The 15,752-nt window shown below is 33.1% G+C and overlaps 1 protein-coding gene across 4 annotated transcripts in view; it reads right to left on the bottom strand.

Moving 5' to 3' along the window:
- Nucleotides 1–5,690: 5,690 nt before the first annotated feature.
- The window catches only part of ARHGAP5 (Rho GTPase activating protein 5), a 78,621-nt gene continuing 68,559 nt past the window's right edge, over nucleotides 5,691–15,752 (bottom strand). For 3 of the 4 annotated variants that reach the window (XM_057543047.1, XM_057543048.1, XM_057543046.1), the window contains exons 6-7: nucleotides 14,415–14,520; nucleotides 5,691–9,266 (exon numbers count right to left, since the gene is read on the bottom strand). In XM_057543047.1, coding sequence (XP_057399030.1) covers nucleotides 8,939–9,266; nucleotides 14,415–14,520 — 434 coding nt within the window. In that variant the 3' untranslated portion in view covers nucleotides 5,691–8,938. Of the gene's footprint in view, nucleotides 9,267–14,414; nucleotides 14,521–15,752 lie in introns of those variants that run through there. The other variant, XR_009007503.1, reaches the window with a different exon arrangement.

Here is a 15,752-nt window from a genome sequence, read left to right as displayed (position 1 = left end):
ATTTATCACAAAACTCTCTTCTCTGTATTTTTATTCTTTCAGTTCTCGTTTTATTCTATTTTCTTCTGACCAGTCTTTCACGAATTCCATCGACAGCTGTCTAATCTGCTATAAGCCCATCCTTTGAGTTCTTATATTCAATTAATATATTTTTTGCTTCTCTAACTTCCATTTGGTACTTTTCTGTACTTTCCCAGTTATCTGTTGCAATCTCCATCTTGACTTTTATCTCCTTGGGCTCAGTTAGCATATTTAAAATTTTGTGTTTCTGTTACTTTTAATTCATGTTGCCTTATCTCCACACATGCCTTATTTTGTAATGGACACCAAATTTGCAAGACTGTTTGTGAAATACTTTGAGGTCTTGAACTCCAACTTCTGCCCACCTATGCCTACAGGAGGCCATCAGAAGTATTGCTCAGTTGCTCAGCTATCTCCTACAGAATTCTCAAAAAAACCCAAGGGGGAAGTGATTCCAAACACAAGTGTATCTATCTAGGCATCTTTTCTTTGCAGACTCCTGGCTGCAAATCTTCACTATCTTGTTAGTTATTTTTGATGGCCTTCAAATTGATTTTTTTGAAATAATTTTGTCCATTTTTTTCTAAGGGTCCTAAGTTGAAGAGTTGGTCCAAATGACCTTACCTGGCATTATTATAAATGGAAATCCGTTCTTGTTACTGAAGCCATTTATATTCTAACTATATAGGAACCTGACTTTTTGTAAGAAAAAAGGTGGCTTGATAAGGGTGAAGATATGTGGGAACTGTGGTAAAACAAAATGAAACAAACTTGTATAACTTTTTTTTTTCCTTTAAATTCCACTTGAGTGTTATGTTCACATAAAATGCTTTTCTTTCTTTTGTGGAGGGTGGCAAAATAGCTCTTACATGCAAAATCTACGCTGCAGTAAAGTCATTTCGATGACAATTAACATTGTTTGAATCAAAAGTAATGTCAAGCTGCTTTATACACTTTCAGTACTATCAGAAGTTAAAACAAGAAGTGAATCCTTCATTTCCAAATTTGCACTGGATGTACTTTCCAAACTTACACTATAATTCCAGCAGGATTTTTCGGACCTTGATGTAATTGCAAGGGAAATTTCTATATCTAAAAATATATTTGTGCAATTGTGGAATTTCCAAACTTCAATTGGAAATGATTTGCGATGCAATGACATTAATTTTTGTCAGTAGAAATATTGTGGACATTTGTTTTCTCTTAAGTATCTATAGAATATTTTTGATTTTGGCCTCTTGGCCTACAAAGCTTGAAATATTTACCATCTGGCCCTTTATAAAGTTTGCTGGTCCACACCCTAATACTTCAAACTGGCAGGTTTTCCCTCATTATGAATTATTACTTAAGTGAAATGAGATGCCCTTTCCTCAATGCATCCTTCATTTTGTTCTCCTCAGAGCTCCTCTCACAAATATATTTATATAGTTTCTAGGCTATATAAAATCTGTAATGTGCAATTTCATCTGATTCTGTGAGACTTTCTCACTTTGAAGAAACAGATTTTCTTTCATTTATAAATTCTGATATACACTAGAACTGATTCCAAGGCCCTTCCCACAGTCACTGCATTAACACTGACTCAAGCATGACTACTCTGGTCATATTCAAACAATGTTTGGAAAAGCCTTCTTACACACACACACACACACACACACACACACACACGGTTTCTTTCCCTTGTGAGTCCAGCAGCCACTGGATTCCACTGCTTCTGTGATATTTCCTAGAGGAGCTACCACAGTCAGCACACTCATAAAATTTCTGTCTAGTACAGGTTCTCTGACATGTATTTTAAAGATTTCTTTACGAAGGCTCTCTTATCAGGTACAAATATAATTTTTCATTACAGGGAGTTTTCTGACATTTACTGAGATTTACTCCAGCACTTAGTGCTTTCTCACTCAGTACACATATATGATTTCACTCTGTGAATTTTCTGTTACACTTGGAGTTGTGACTTGGAAGTGAAGGAAATGCACAATCACTGCATTCACAAAGTATACCCCCACTTTGAACTTTGATGTGCAATTGTGCCAGTATCTATTGCTGTGTAAATTACCCCCAAACTCAAAAACCACCTATGGCTACAGGAGGCCATCAGAAGTATTGCTCAGCTGCTCAGCTACCTCCTACAGAATTCTCAAAAAAACCCACTTATTACATTTCTGAGGTACAGGAATCTGCAAGGGATTCAGCTCTGCCTGTCAGAAATTTTCCGCTTAGCTTCTTCTTTAGCCTTTCTAAGCTACAACATTTAATTAATATCTTGACAGAAAGACTGGCTATTCTTTCAAACCTCCAATTTTGTAACTCTAGCCCTATGCAATCATTAAAAGCATAGCTGGTTTCTTTTTCCCTTAACATGGCCCTCTGCCTGGGCCAAATCCAGATCCCAGGGCTATGCCCTGATACTGCAAAGGAAATCAGGGAGATTAAAAAAAAAAGGTTTTTGATCTTCCACTAACCTCTGAATAGTTTTCCCCTCTGTGAGACTGAAGTCTATTTTAGAGTCAGTCATTTCCATATCACACTGATGCCTTTAAAAATATGGCCTTCGAAAATTATCTTGCTTTTATATGTTGTTAGATGTAGTTTTACCTGCTGTGACCTACTACATCCCATTGAAAATAGAACCTCTACATCGTTTGTAAGGCAAATATTAAAGTGGTATAAAAATGAAAATGATGACTTTGGAAAATTCAGGATGTATAAAGTTAGAACACAGAAAAACATTCTACAGTGCAAATTACTTTTTCCTCCAATTCCTTGCCCTATTCCCTTTATTATCATTTTCCTCTCTATTTCTTTGATAGAACCCTTTTATTCACAAAAAGGGGAAGAAGGAATTGTAAATACTTGAATTTTCTAGGAAATAACATTAAAATTTCCTTACTAACAAGCCCAGATCTCTGCCATTAAAAAGCTTAGTTTTGATTAGATTATTACAATGGATGATTATAAAATTGCTCAGTAACTATCAAGCCTACATGATATAGTTATGAGTTTAAATTTGAATGCCAAGGCTTTTTCTATGTAATTAACCCTTACCATATGAAATTTTTCTTCTGGAAACTCCATTTTGTCCTCCCTAGATGGAATACAAAAGCACATGACTGGGAATAAATCTCTTACACTTGCACTTCAGAGATCTGTATAGTTGGCTAGCTTCTGGATAGCCTGATTCTTAAAAAGCTCCCACAAGTGATTCTGATGTATGGAAACCATCGCTATAAACAGAAAAACACTTAAAAGCCAGCACATTCTTAAAACTTGAGAAAGGTTATTTTTACCTGAAGGAACTTGTTTGAACTTAAGTATGAATCCATTAGGATTTGCCATTATAAGCTCTCATTACTTACAACTAAAAAAAGATGATCCCCTTTGGTAAAAAGGCAGCATGAACAGTGGGCAACTGTCATCGTCCTTCATAAAATTTTACTTTGACCTACATTACTTTGTGTTACTCTATCATACATTATTCCACATGGATAAAACTTGGAAGATCCTGATTCTACTAACCATCTGAGGCAGGGATCAATCAACTCGGCTCTGTGGACCAAATCCAGCCTGCTGCCTCTTTTTTTTATAAACACAGTTTTATTAGAATGCAGTCGTGTTAATTTATTTCTATATTGTTCTGGTTATTTTTGCACCACAGCAGAGTTGAGTAGTGCCAGAGACTGCATGACCTACAAAGTCTAAGACATCTACTGTCCGTCCTTTCACCAAAAAGTTTGCTCACCATGATCATAATTATCTAAGTGGATTTTAAAGTAACTTACAAGTCATTTTGCAATAAAGAATTGGATAGGGACTTGCCTGGTGACGCAGTGATTAAGAATCCGCCTGCCAATGCAGGGGACACGTTTCGAGCCCTGGTCCGGGAAGATACCACATGCCGTGGAGCAACTAAGCCTACAAAGACATTTATTTGGATAAAATGAAATATCAAGAATCTAGAGATAAGGGAAACTAAGAGCTCCAAATTTGAAACTGATAAGATAGTTTAAAAACTGGTAAGGACCTAAAAAATACTAAATAGTTAGGACAGAACATTTAGTTCTAGGTCATAAGAAAATGATCTGGGGGGTGGTGGTTTATATATATATAAATAATATATACATTATTGATACTATGTATAAAATAGATAACAGAAAAAAAGAAAATGATCTGGTGAGTACAGATACATAACTAAAACTAATTTTGATGAATTAGTAAAGCAATTAGTAAATATATCAATTGCTAATCCAACATCACTTGTGCTGGAATAAGATTTAACACAAAATAGAAATTTGAAAAAATAGGTTTTAACACTAAGGGAATCTTAACTAAGTATCAGATAAACTATTAGAACAAGAAAGCCATTATTAAATAGTTCATAATAAATTTATGAATACATTTTATGAGGTAAATAAAGCTGAACAGAAAAACTATACTGTGGGAATAAACAAGTATTAGGTCGTTTCTAAAATACAAATTCCTTGACAACTACTTACAGCAGAAGTGCATATACTGCAGGTCTTGGCACTCTTCTAATGATGAGTAAAAAATAACTAAACCAGAACGGCCAGCACTGCATTAATTTCAAGGTTTATAATTTTATACATTAAACTTAGTTATAACTGAAATCCTACCTTTGACTACCATTGATTAGCTTTTCAAAATCATTCCTACTGCCTGCAAAATTTCTACAGAAGACTAATATTGAACACATAAGACTTAAACGATGTGAGAACTGTGGATCCTTCCCACCCAGCGCCACCCCCCCAACACACCCCAAGAGTTAAAACTAATATTGTAAGGGAAAAAAATGGACTCATGCTTATAGGATGATGATGAGGACCAACTGAATAGTGGATATTCCCAAAGTTCCTTAGTTAGTAGATTTTTAACTGCTTTAAAAAGATCATGGTACTTGGATCACATCTAATGACTGGGTATTGGATATGAGATGTCATTAATGCTTGTACAGTCTTCTCAACTACACACAGATCCTACCATAAGAAATCAATATTGAAGAGTAGTTCCTTCCCTTATTAAATCTTAGAAAATTTTATTTTCAGACATTTGATAAATTGAAAACGCTAAGAACTTTAACAGTTCAGACACAATAAAAAATTTTAAGTGTCCCATAAAGTTCTGAAACAAATCAGAAATTGTTCAGCCTAAGAATTAAGGTACTTAATTAAAAGGATTAAACTCAAGATAAACACATACAATGATTCAGGTCAAACCGACCTCACCAGATCCATAGAATTTGACGATATATACCTATAGAAGTTTGACTTAATATTCATAAACCATGAAGAAAATAAAAATATTATGTTCTTCAATGTTAGCACCTCTGTTATAAACTAGAATAGGCTTCAAAATATTTCCAGTGGCTCAAAATATGTCTAGCCACAGCTTGAAATTCCAGGTAACATTTGAGTCTTAGAAATCTGTGCAATCTTGTTTTCCTAAACATTTTAAAATTAATTTTCATCTGTATGTATACATCCAGAATAAATTTTAGATCTCCTCTCATGGTACAGTAAAAGCTCAATAATACACTTCCCTAATAAAACTTTCATCATAATTTTAAAAACATTTTCCTATTTTATGAAAAAATATTAGTTGATTTTTACCAATGAAATGGTAAAATTAGAGGCAACTATAACTTAAAATTACACAGCTTCTTAATGTTTTATTCATAGCATTCTTTATACAGAAGAAGCTTCACTGATATTTAATTTACTGCAGCATCCTGTTGGTGAAGCACAAAATTACATTAATTATAAACGAAGAAACAAAGCACTTTTGACTTTTTAAAATTATATATATATTTATATCCAGTTGACAAATAGCATCACAAGTATTACTGTATAAAAAACTAAAAATCACATGGAAGCTAAGGCCTAAGTTCTTATTCCAATTGTTCCTTTTTGTTCCTATCTAAGAGATATTAGAAATTAAATTGCAGTACCTCAAAAAAAAAAGTCTACATTATTTACATACAGTATGGAAAATAAAAGCTGCTTTTTGGCTAAGTTAGATTGCTGCTACCTACATTATTTACATTGTAAATGTTGGGGAAAATAAGCACTACTAACAAATACCATTTCAAATGAAAATATATTGTGCCTGGAATTTTGTTCTAAAATTAATTGTATATCCTAATAAGTGTTTGTTGAATAGAATTTGACTTCCCATACATCTACTGAAAATTTGAGAATTCCACTAAGCTTCTTTATATTGCTAATCTAGATACTGTTAAGTACAATACTGTAATAACTACAAGCACTGAAGCTTAAATGAAACGATGGCAACATGTGTGTAGATGGAATTTTATTTAAAACTGTAAAATATAATGCCTTAATGTTTACGCATAATTACGAGACTACCTAATATTCTTTTCATCCTTTAATAAGTTTCATATATGATAGTTCCCTAAACAGTGAAACCTTCCAGTAACTTACCAGAAAAGAGTTTAATCATATTATTTTGTTTTTAGCATTATTTTTCTAATATTTAAAAACATATCTAAACCCTTGGTAAAAACAAACGCAATCAATTCAGTGTAACAGACTGAGCTTTAAACCGTACTTTAATTTTCAATTAACTGTAACCTATCTGTTAAGTGAACCAAAAGTAGAATTTTAAATGACCCACTATGAAGCTTTTCAAATCAATTATAGAATGCATAGGAAAGTGGAGATAAATTTTTGGGAAGGTGTAAGGTAGTAAATGTGGAAAATGGTAAATGCTAGTTTCAATAACAAAAGTTGTACTAAATGCACATGAAAGTTAAATTAACACAGTATAAAAGAGAATAGCTTAAATAAACTGGGATCCACATATTACAATAGCAAAGTTATGACCAAATGAACTGAAGACATGAACAGTTCTGAAAATTCTCTTTTCAGCCTACTTCCAAAAGAAATAGTCAGGCTTTTTTCCTGTACATAGTTTTGAGCTTTGTCTATACCATATATAGTAGAAAAATAAATTCTTTAGCAACCTAGAAACAGTTTATAAAACTCTTAAAGTTTAATTTTCTTTGCCAGACATGCCGATGTTAAACTGACAGCTATAAATTAAAGCTATATAGACAATAGGTATAAGTAATATAGAACAAGTTAAGAATACTACATTTACCAGATTTTTCTTTTTAAAAATTACTGTACTTTCTTAATTCCTGTGTGCTTTGCAATAGGAATAATAGGGACTTTGTTTTCTTAGAAAAGATAATAACATGTAAGAGTATAACACAAATAAGATAATTTATAATATACATGTACTTCAACAGCAGCCTGGTTCATGTCAACATCTTGATTCTGAAGTTAAAATTAGAAGTACAATACCTAGGACATAACAGTTGGGAAAGACAATATTTATTTTAGGAAAAAATGGAGCAAATCAAACTCTTAGGAGCCTCAAATCTCAAAATCATCTATTTACTACAGTACACATAAGACAACCTTAAAATTGCAGTATGAAGATTACAACGTGGACCAAAGAATTTTTTCTTTACTACACAAAATATAACCTAGCAACAAAAAAACCATTTTTTCCCTTTCTGGGAAAAAAAACGGCATGTTTTGATAATGAACAAATTTTGAATAAAGCCTAACAAAATTTACCTATGCCACTTATTCTGAAAATTTTATCCATAATTTCCTGTTCTGGTTGTAACTTCACTAACGAAATGTTTAACCTCCAAAGCAGCAGTCATTTACAGCAAATCTGGTACCAACATCAAAGGAAAAAATTGGCTTAAAAAATGGTGCAAAAGCCACTTTGGATTTTAGTACAACATATCACAGAAAAGAATATGAATACAAGTTTGCAACTTTATATATACATACTCCAAAGAGGCTGTCAGTACCCAAAGTATTTTTATTGCTATATTAGCAATGGATTTTTGGATATGTTTTTAAGGGCCACATAAAAATAGATTCAAGGGACAGATTAAATTGAAGTCCTAGATTAAAATGTTTGGTTTAAGGAATTTTCTACAACAAATTTCATGTTTATGTATGAAAAGTTATATAACCTTATATGAAAATGTCATGAAGTATTTTCTACACTATACTAAATGTATTTCCCAAGAGGGAAAAAATTAAAATATCTAAAATATATTAGATCAAGATTACAAGACCATAATAGATCTTTTGAACATGCATCTGTTTACAGAATTAAAAGTATACAAGATGTTTGTTTCATCATGGACTATAAAGAAATGAGTTGGTGACAACTATCCTTTGCACAACATTATCAACTCACTTTAGCCACAAGCATGTCCTTGGTATGTGTGTACAAGAAGTATATCCATTTACCCCCATCAAATCATCCACAGGTTTACTTAGAAAATGAAGGTGCAGAAATATGTTAAGTGTATTTTTCTTTCTTTCAAACAACATCCCAAGCATGGCATAAGTAGCCTGAAATTATAAAATACTTAACTGGGCTTTTAGTTATCTATACAGACTGATAAAAGTAAATTAAGTTGCTCAAATTAGCACATCAAATAACAAAACCAGCCATAAAGCAGGCTGGAAAGCATTAAATGTTTCATATACGTGAGTTTTTAAATCATTTAATTTCTATAGAAAAATTTTATTCACAATATAATGTGACAGAAAATGCCACAGGAATGATATACTGATTGCAATAAGGTTGCATGCAACAGCAGCTTTGTATTTTATAGCTATTTTTGTTTATAAAAATTAAACCTCTCCAGTCATGCTTATCACATGGTCTTAGATTTGTAATGTAAATGAATAAGGAATACCATATAGTTCAAAGAGAAAATGTCTCATTATTTTGAATGTGAATTATCTGTAAGAAACATGAAGTATACTACTGAACCCTGAAACATGCATGTCTAGATTTGCTTTTGTCCAATTTCAGGCTGGCTGCAATCACTTCCTACTTATATAATACCAAGAGGATCCGTCTGTAACTGTGGTTGTATCAGCTGAGGTTGCAATGGTGGTGGTAACTGAAGCGGTACCATTGGTTCCACCAACTGTCCTGGGTTTGAAGGTGGTGGAGGAGCCACAGTGTTCACAGTCTCCACAATTTCTCCATTGTAAAAGAAAAACTGACACTGTTGAATGAACGTTTCAACAACAGATTGATGGATCTTGGTGGTAGACAGAAACTCTCGATTTTCAAAATCAGGTCTCATCAAAGTTGGCCAAAAACAGATGGATAAGTTGTCGGCTGTCATTAGGTTGACTTTATTATGCTGACTGACCCTGAAATTATGATAGGAAAAAAACAATTAGAAACCAGTCAAAACTCATTGCAATTAAAGAATCTGAGAGTTGGGTATTATTTCAGATGATTTGGTTTTACCTTTTTTAAAAATCTTAACTTCAAATTTAAAACATTTTCCTGCTTGTGCATTCCATGTTCAACTACATTCTAATAACAGAAAAGAGCAGTAAAATCCATTCCTTATGAGAACCAAAGATGGTTTTTACTTTGGAAAAATTATCATATACTCCAACCGGGAGACTTTTCAACTTTCAAAAAACTCAAGTTTCTAGTATTCCAAAAAACAATCTTTTTAATCATTAACTACCTTGTACATCGTTACAAATTTAATTTCAATGACAACAGTTCACAGAGCACATTCTACCTTAAAATTCTTTTGATCTGACAATAAATAATTTACAAATGACCATATGTTAACTATTTTGCATCCAGTCTTTTAAATATGTGAGCAAGCACTACTACCATTGTCTGTAATTAGCAAGAAACATAAGAAGCAAATCTTGAATTTTAACTCAAAATTATTAAATTGGGAGGAAATTTTAGGTATTTTATCCAATCCTCTCATTCACACATGAAGAAACAGCCCAATATGCAAGGTAGCAGGAAAATTTTTTATTTAAATTTGTATATCAAAAAATTTAAAATCCAAACGAAAGGACCCACACCCCCAAACACAGGAGTTGCTCATCTGAGGTAAAATAAGTGCCCTAAAAACATGTGTTCTGTGGTAAAAGTTATTACTATTTGTTAAGAGACTAAATTAGAATATTCAGAATAAAGTCAACCTCTGTTAAAATATAGTGTATAGAGGGGCTCAGTCAGGTGTGTCTATGTGGTAGTCAAGTATAGGTTCTGAAAATACCTATAGATTTGAAAGACATGAATATGGGCATCAAGTCTAATTGTTAAGTCAAAAAATACAAAGGAAAGGTAGCAAATCAGTTAGATGAGGGTGGTCAGGGAAGCCTTCCTTGAAGAGGTAATGTTTGAGTTGAGCCAAGGGTGATGGGTGTTAGTAAAACAGTAGGAAGAAAGAGTAATTTAGTCAAAACAGTGGTTCTCCAATACTACAAAGCTATAGTAATCAAAACAGTGTGGTACTGGCACAAAATCAGACATATGGATCACTGGAACAAAATAGAGAGCCCAGAAACAAACCCACACACCTATGGTCAATTAATCTTTGACAAAGGAGGCAAGAATATACAATGGAGAAAAGACAGTCTCTTCAGCAAATGATGTTGGAAAAGCTGGACAGCAGTATGTAAATCAATGAAGTTAGAACACTCTCTCACATCATATACAAAAATGAATTCGAAATGGCTTAAAAATTTAAATATAAAACATGACACCATAAAACTCCTAAAGAACATAGGCGAAACATTCTCTGACATAAATCGTAGCAATGTTTTCTCAGGTCAGTCTCCCAAGACAACAGAAATAAAAGCAAAAATAAACTGGGACCAAATCAAACTTATAAGCTTTTGCACAGCAAAGGAAACCATAAACAAAATGAAAAGACAACGTACGGAGAGAAAATATTTGCAAACAACGTGACTGACAAGGGGTTAATTTCCGAATACACAGACAGCTCAGTATCAAAAAACAAACAAACAACCTAATCAAAAAATGGGCAGAAGACTTAAATAGACATTTCTCCAAAGAAGACATATAGATGGCCAACAGGCACATGAAAAGATGTTCAACATCACTAATTATTAGAGAAATGCAAATCAAACCTATAACGAGATACCATCACAGACTGCTCAGAATGGCCATCATCTAAAAGTCTACAAATAATAAATGCTGCAGAGGCTGTGGAGAAAAGGGAACCCTCCTACACTGTTGTTGGGAATGTAAATTGGTGCAGCCACTATGGAGAACAGTATGGAGGTTTCTTAAAAAGCTAAAAATAGAGTTGCCATATGATCCAGCAATCCCACTCCTGGGCATATATACAGAAAAGACAAAAACTCTAATTTTAAATGATATATGCACCCCAATGTTCATGGCAGCACTACTTACAATAGCTAAGACATGGAAGATATGGTGTGTGTGTGTGTGTGTGTGTGTGTGTATATATGTGTATATATATATGCACAATGGTATATTGCTCAGCCACAAAAAAGAATGAAATAACGCCACTTGCAGCTACATGGATGGACCTAGAGATTATAATACTAAGCAAAGTAAGGCAGAATGAGAAAGATAAATACCATATGATATCACTTATATGTGGAATCTAAAAAAAAAAAAAAAATGATACAAATGAACTTATTTACAAAACAGAAACAGATTCACAGACACAGAAAACAAACCTATGGTTACCAAAAGGGAAAGGGTGGGTGAGGGATAAATGAGGAGTTTGGGATTAACAGATACACACTACATATAAAACATATATGTATACATATACATATATATATATATACACACTATATATAAAATAGATAAATAATACTGTATAGCACAGGAACTATACTCAATAGCTTTTAATAACCTATAATGGAAAAGAATCTAAAAAAAGAATATATATAACTGAACAACTTTGCTGTACACCTGAAAACTAACATGAGCTTGTAAATCAACCATACTTCGATAAAAAACAAACGAACAAACAAACCCTCCCCCCCAGTGATTCTCAGTGTGTATCAGAACCTCCTGGAGGGCCTGTTAAAACACAGATTGATAATTATGTCTGGGGTGGGGCCTGATCATTTGCATTCCTAACAAGTTCCCCGGTGATGCTGATGCTGCTGGTTTGAGGACTGAATTTTGAGAAAGACTGAGGCAGTCATGTTAAGATGTGATAAGGGACCAGGCACAAATTGATACTTTCGGTTAAGTCCTATTAGTTTAATACAGTGGCACTTGGTGTTGCACGGTGGAAAAGGAAAGGAGATTTAACAGGGTAAGTTAGAACTAGGCCACTTAATGATAAACAATTTAGATTTTTTTCCTTTAGGATATAAGTGATCTTTACACAAAGAGCTTTTAGAAAGATCATTCTGGCATCAGGATCAAGGGAGAATCAAGAAGAAAAATTGGCAGAAAGAGAGCTCAATGACAAACTAGAGATTCCTAAATGAGAAATGATAAAATTTAAACTAAAGCAGTGGCAGAGGAATGAAAAGGAAAACTAGCCAGGAGGTAAAACTAATTTGACACAATAACTCACTGAATATGGAAGGTGAGAGAAAATACATCCAAAGAACAGCTCCATGGATTAATTTTTGCAATCTGTTAATCACCCAATATATATTTATCATTTATTTCCTATACTGGAATATAAAGTTCCATGAAATGTGATTATTTTATTTACTGCTATGTCTGTATAGCATTTACAAGAGTACCTGGCACAAAGAGTATATCCATTATAATCAATAGTTGAGTGTTTGTTCTAAAATTTAAGTCTGATGATACTATTTCTCTGTTCTACTCTCTAGTGGCTCCCCATACCATTCAGAGTAACAATCATGCAATGCTTTTTTCATTGACAAAGTCTTGCTCCCCACCCCACCCCCCATAAATGTCAGCTGAACTCAACAGTGCACTTAGTGATAGACATGAAAGCAACCTCCCTGTCAGTAAAATATTTTGAGGACTAAAGCTAATCAATAGGCTACACTCTGGGTAGTACTGCCCTATCCTTCACTCTGCTCAAACCACACAGGCCTCTTTGCTGTTCCTCAACACGCCAAGTATGCCTGTGTCATTAACTGTTGTATCACTGGAGTCAAACACAGTTAAGTGTCTCAATATAACACTGATGGTGGGCTAGCACTGTGATTCTTTGAATATGCTCTTCCCTTTGTCTCTTTTCCCTATTGTTTTTAATAAAGTCCAATTCTTCTTTCAGCACTTTAATCAGGCCATACAATAATATGTTCATATACCATCCCTACATTCCATATTGGGTAAGGTCTCCTGTAGTACCCTGTACACATCTGTTAAATCATGAACCACGTTGCATGGTAATTTTCAAAAGAGGAAATTCCACTAATTATACTGCAATACTATGTATGTTGGTATTTTCTCACAGAGGGAGACTCCAGAGAAGAGTTACTAGAAGTGCTAATATAATTTTATGCTACATTGATAACAACAATAAAACTTTAAACACTGCTTAATACTCTCTTTTAAGAGGTACAGACTGAAATGTACTTGTTTTGGACACTGACATTATTAGTTAAAAAAACCAAACCTCAGTTCTTTAAAATGTTAGTAGAAAATATTGTGAAGAGTAGACTTTTGAAAAAAGTAGTACAAATACTAATAATTCTATTCAGTCTCAATAACAACTTTGTGAGCTATTATTTTTCTCATTCTTATAGTTGAGAAAAATCAAGGCTTAGGCAGGGTAAAGTATTTGTCCAAAGCCACAGAACTAAAAATGTTTCAAAACCAAGCCTATTTAACTCCATAGTCTTGAGCTTTATGCTATTATACGATATTAATATTGCCTTTCATTTAAGAAATGGTGTTGGGAAGGGTATCTTTATAGAAAAAAGTATAAACTTGAAGCTTAACATATTTAAGGCTTTTGATATAGGATTAATGTCCTGCATTTCAGTAACAGTCAAGGTGGATAGTAATATGAATTCAAGTTTCTAATAAAATTTCACTATGAGGAATATCCAAACAAAACAAGCAAGATACACAAAAGAGACATAGTACAAAAGAAGAGGCGATTAAACCACTTAATAATACTTGGATTCTAGTCATAAGATGTGTCACTTGAGCATATGATTTCTCTCTTTAAACCTCAATCTTTCCAACTTCAAATAGGTTGATCTAGTTAATTATCTAAGTGTCATTTCGTAACTAAAATTCTAAGATTCTATAGAAGAGAATTGTTAAAGAACAGCAGTGACAAAAAAAAAGTACTCACCACACTTACTATTTATATAATCACGTTAGATACTAAAAGGGTCATATACCTTTCTTTAAACAAGTTGATGAAAAATCTATTTTAAAAATACAGAAAAAAATAATTTAGAGAACCAAAATTGAACTGTATGTTTAAATTAGTCTCTCTTTCTCTATTTTATGATTACCCAATTTATAAGGTTATGTGTTTGAAATCCGTAGTGCATTTTATTTGCAAAAACGAAAAATAAAAATACCTGTTTAGATGTGTTATTACATATCTGAATACATCATAGTTAACAGGATGAAATTTCTTAACAATTTCTTTCAGTGCATGAAGACGTTCTGTTTTATCCGGGATTTCTGTAAAATTAAAGTAGCGAGGTATTTGTGTGAAACACAAACATTAAAAAATATTGATAAAGCTTCCTGCTATGCTTATTGTATAAGACAATCAAGAATGTATATGAAGCATATCAGGAGAGGGAAACAAAAACAAAGAAAATGTTGTAAAGAACCTGCTAATAAACAGACTACCATCTATTTACAATAGCCTTTTCACAAGTAAAGCTAATAACTGAAGATCAAAGTAACCTGGGGTTGGTAAAATAGGAAATGGTATATTAGTAATTTCTTTAAGCAACTTATATAACTAGATACTGATTTAGAATTAACTAATTACTTACAAATCTGTTAGGCTCTTAATATTCATGATACAGAGAGTAAGTATTTTAGGCTTTGTGGGTGAAACTACTCAACTCTGCAGTTGTACAAAAGCAGCCACAGACAATATGTAACAAGAGTGGCTGTGATCCAATAGAACTTTAAAAATCTGAATTCATATTATTTTAATATTTCATAAAATTTTCTTTTAGTATTTTTTCAACCATTTAAAAATGTAAAAAACATTCTTAGCTTGCAAGCCTTCTGAAAACTGATGGCACACTGAATTTGGCCCACAGGCCAGTTTGCCAACACCTGATTTAAAGCATTACACTTATTTATAATCCACTTAGCTTATAAAACATTGTTCTTCACAAGCAGCACAAGCAATACAAGCATTTAGCTCAGTTACTTTCCAAATTTACACAAATTATGAAACAGAATAACTGAAATGTGGCTCTGCTGTAAATGGGAGAGGAGAGTACGCCTTACTGCTGCTCTTCCTCATTCAGTTCATTCTTCTAAAATAACAATGGATTCCTCTGGAGGAGGCCAGTCTGCCAACCAACTCATGGTAGTACACCAAGTACTAACAAATTTCTCATTTGCCACATATTACTTCTAAATCAGCCCTCAATATTTCCTAGGTAGGAAAGTTCTGAGGCTATGGTTCATGGCCAAAAAGTAAGAAAATCTAAGCTATCAATTGGACTATTTTCCCAGTTTTCATACGAGAGAATGTATAAGGCAACTGTATCTTGTGACAATATACTGAAGTGGATTTTAATGAAAAGAAAATTAACTGAGAACTTTAACAATCAGTATTATAAGTAGTCTCACGCTACAGAGCTTGAAGACTTGTAATCAAAAGGAAATTAAAGAGAAATATTTAGAAACTACATTAATTTTAGCCATTGAGAACACAATGTGGA

This window comes from Balaenoptera acutorostrata, chromosome 3 (genome assembly GCF_949987535.1).
Source record: "Balaenoptera acutorostrata chromosome 3, mBalAcu1.1, whole genome shotgun sequence".
Taxonomy (NCBI): domain Eukaryota; kingdom Metazoa; phylum Chordata; class Mammalia; order Artiodactyla; family Balaenopteridae; genus Balaenoptera; species Balaenoptera acutorostrata.
Note: the sequence above shows the minus strand (reverse complement) of the source record. Positions and strands in the feature narration are given on the sequence as shown.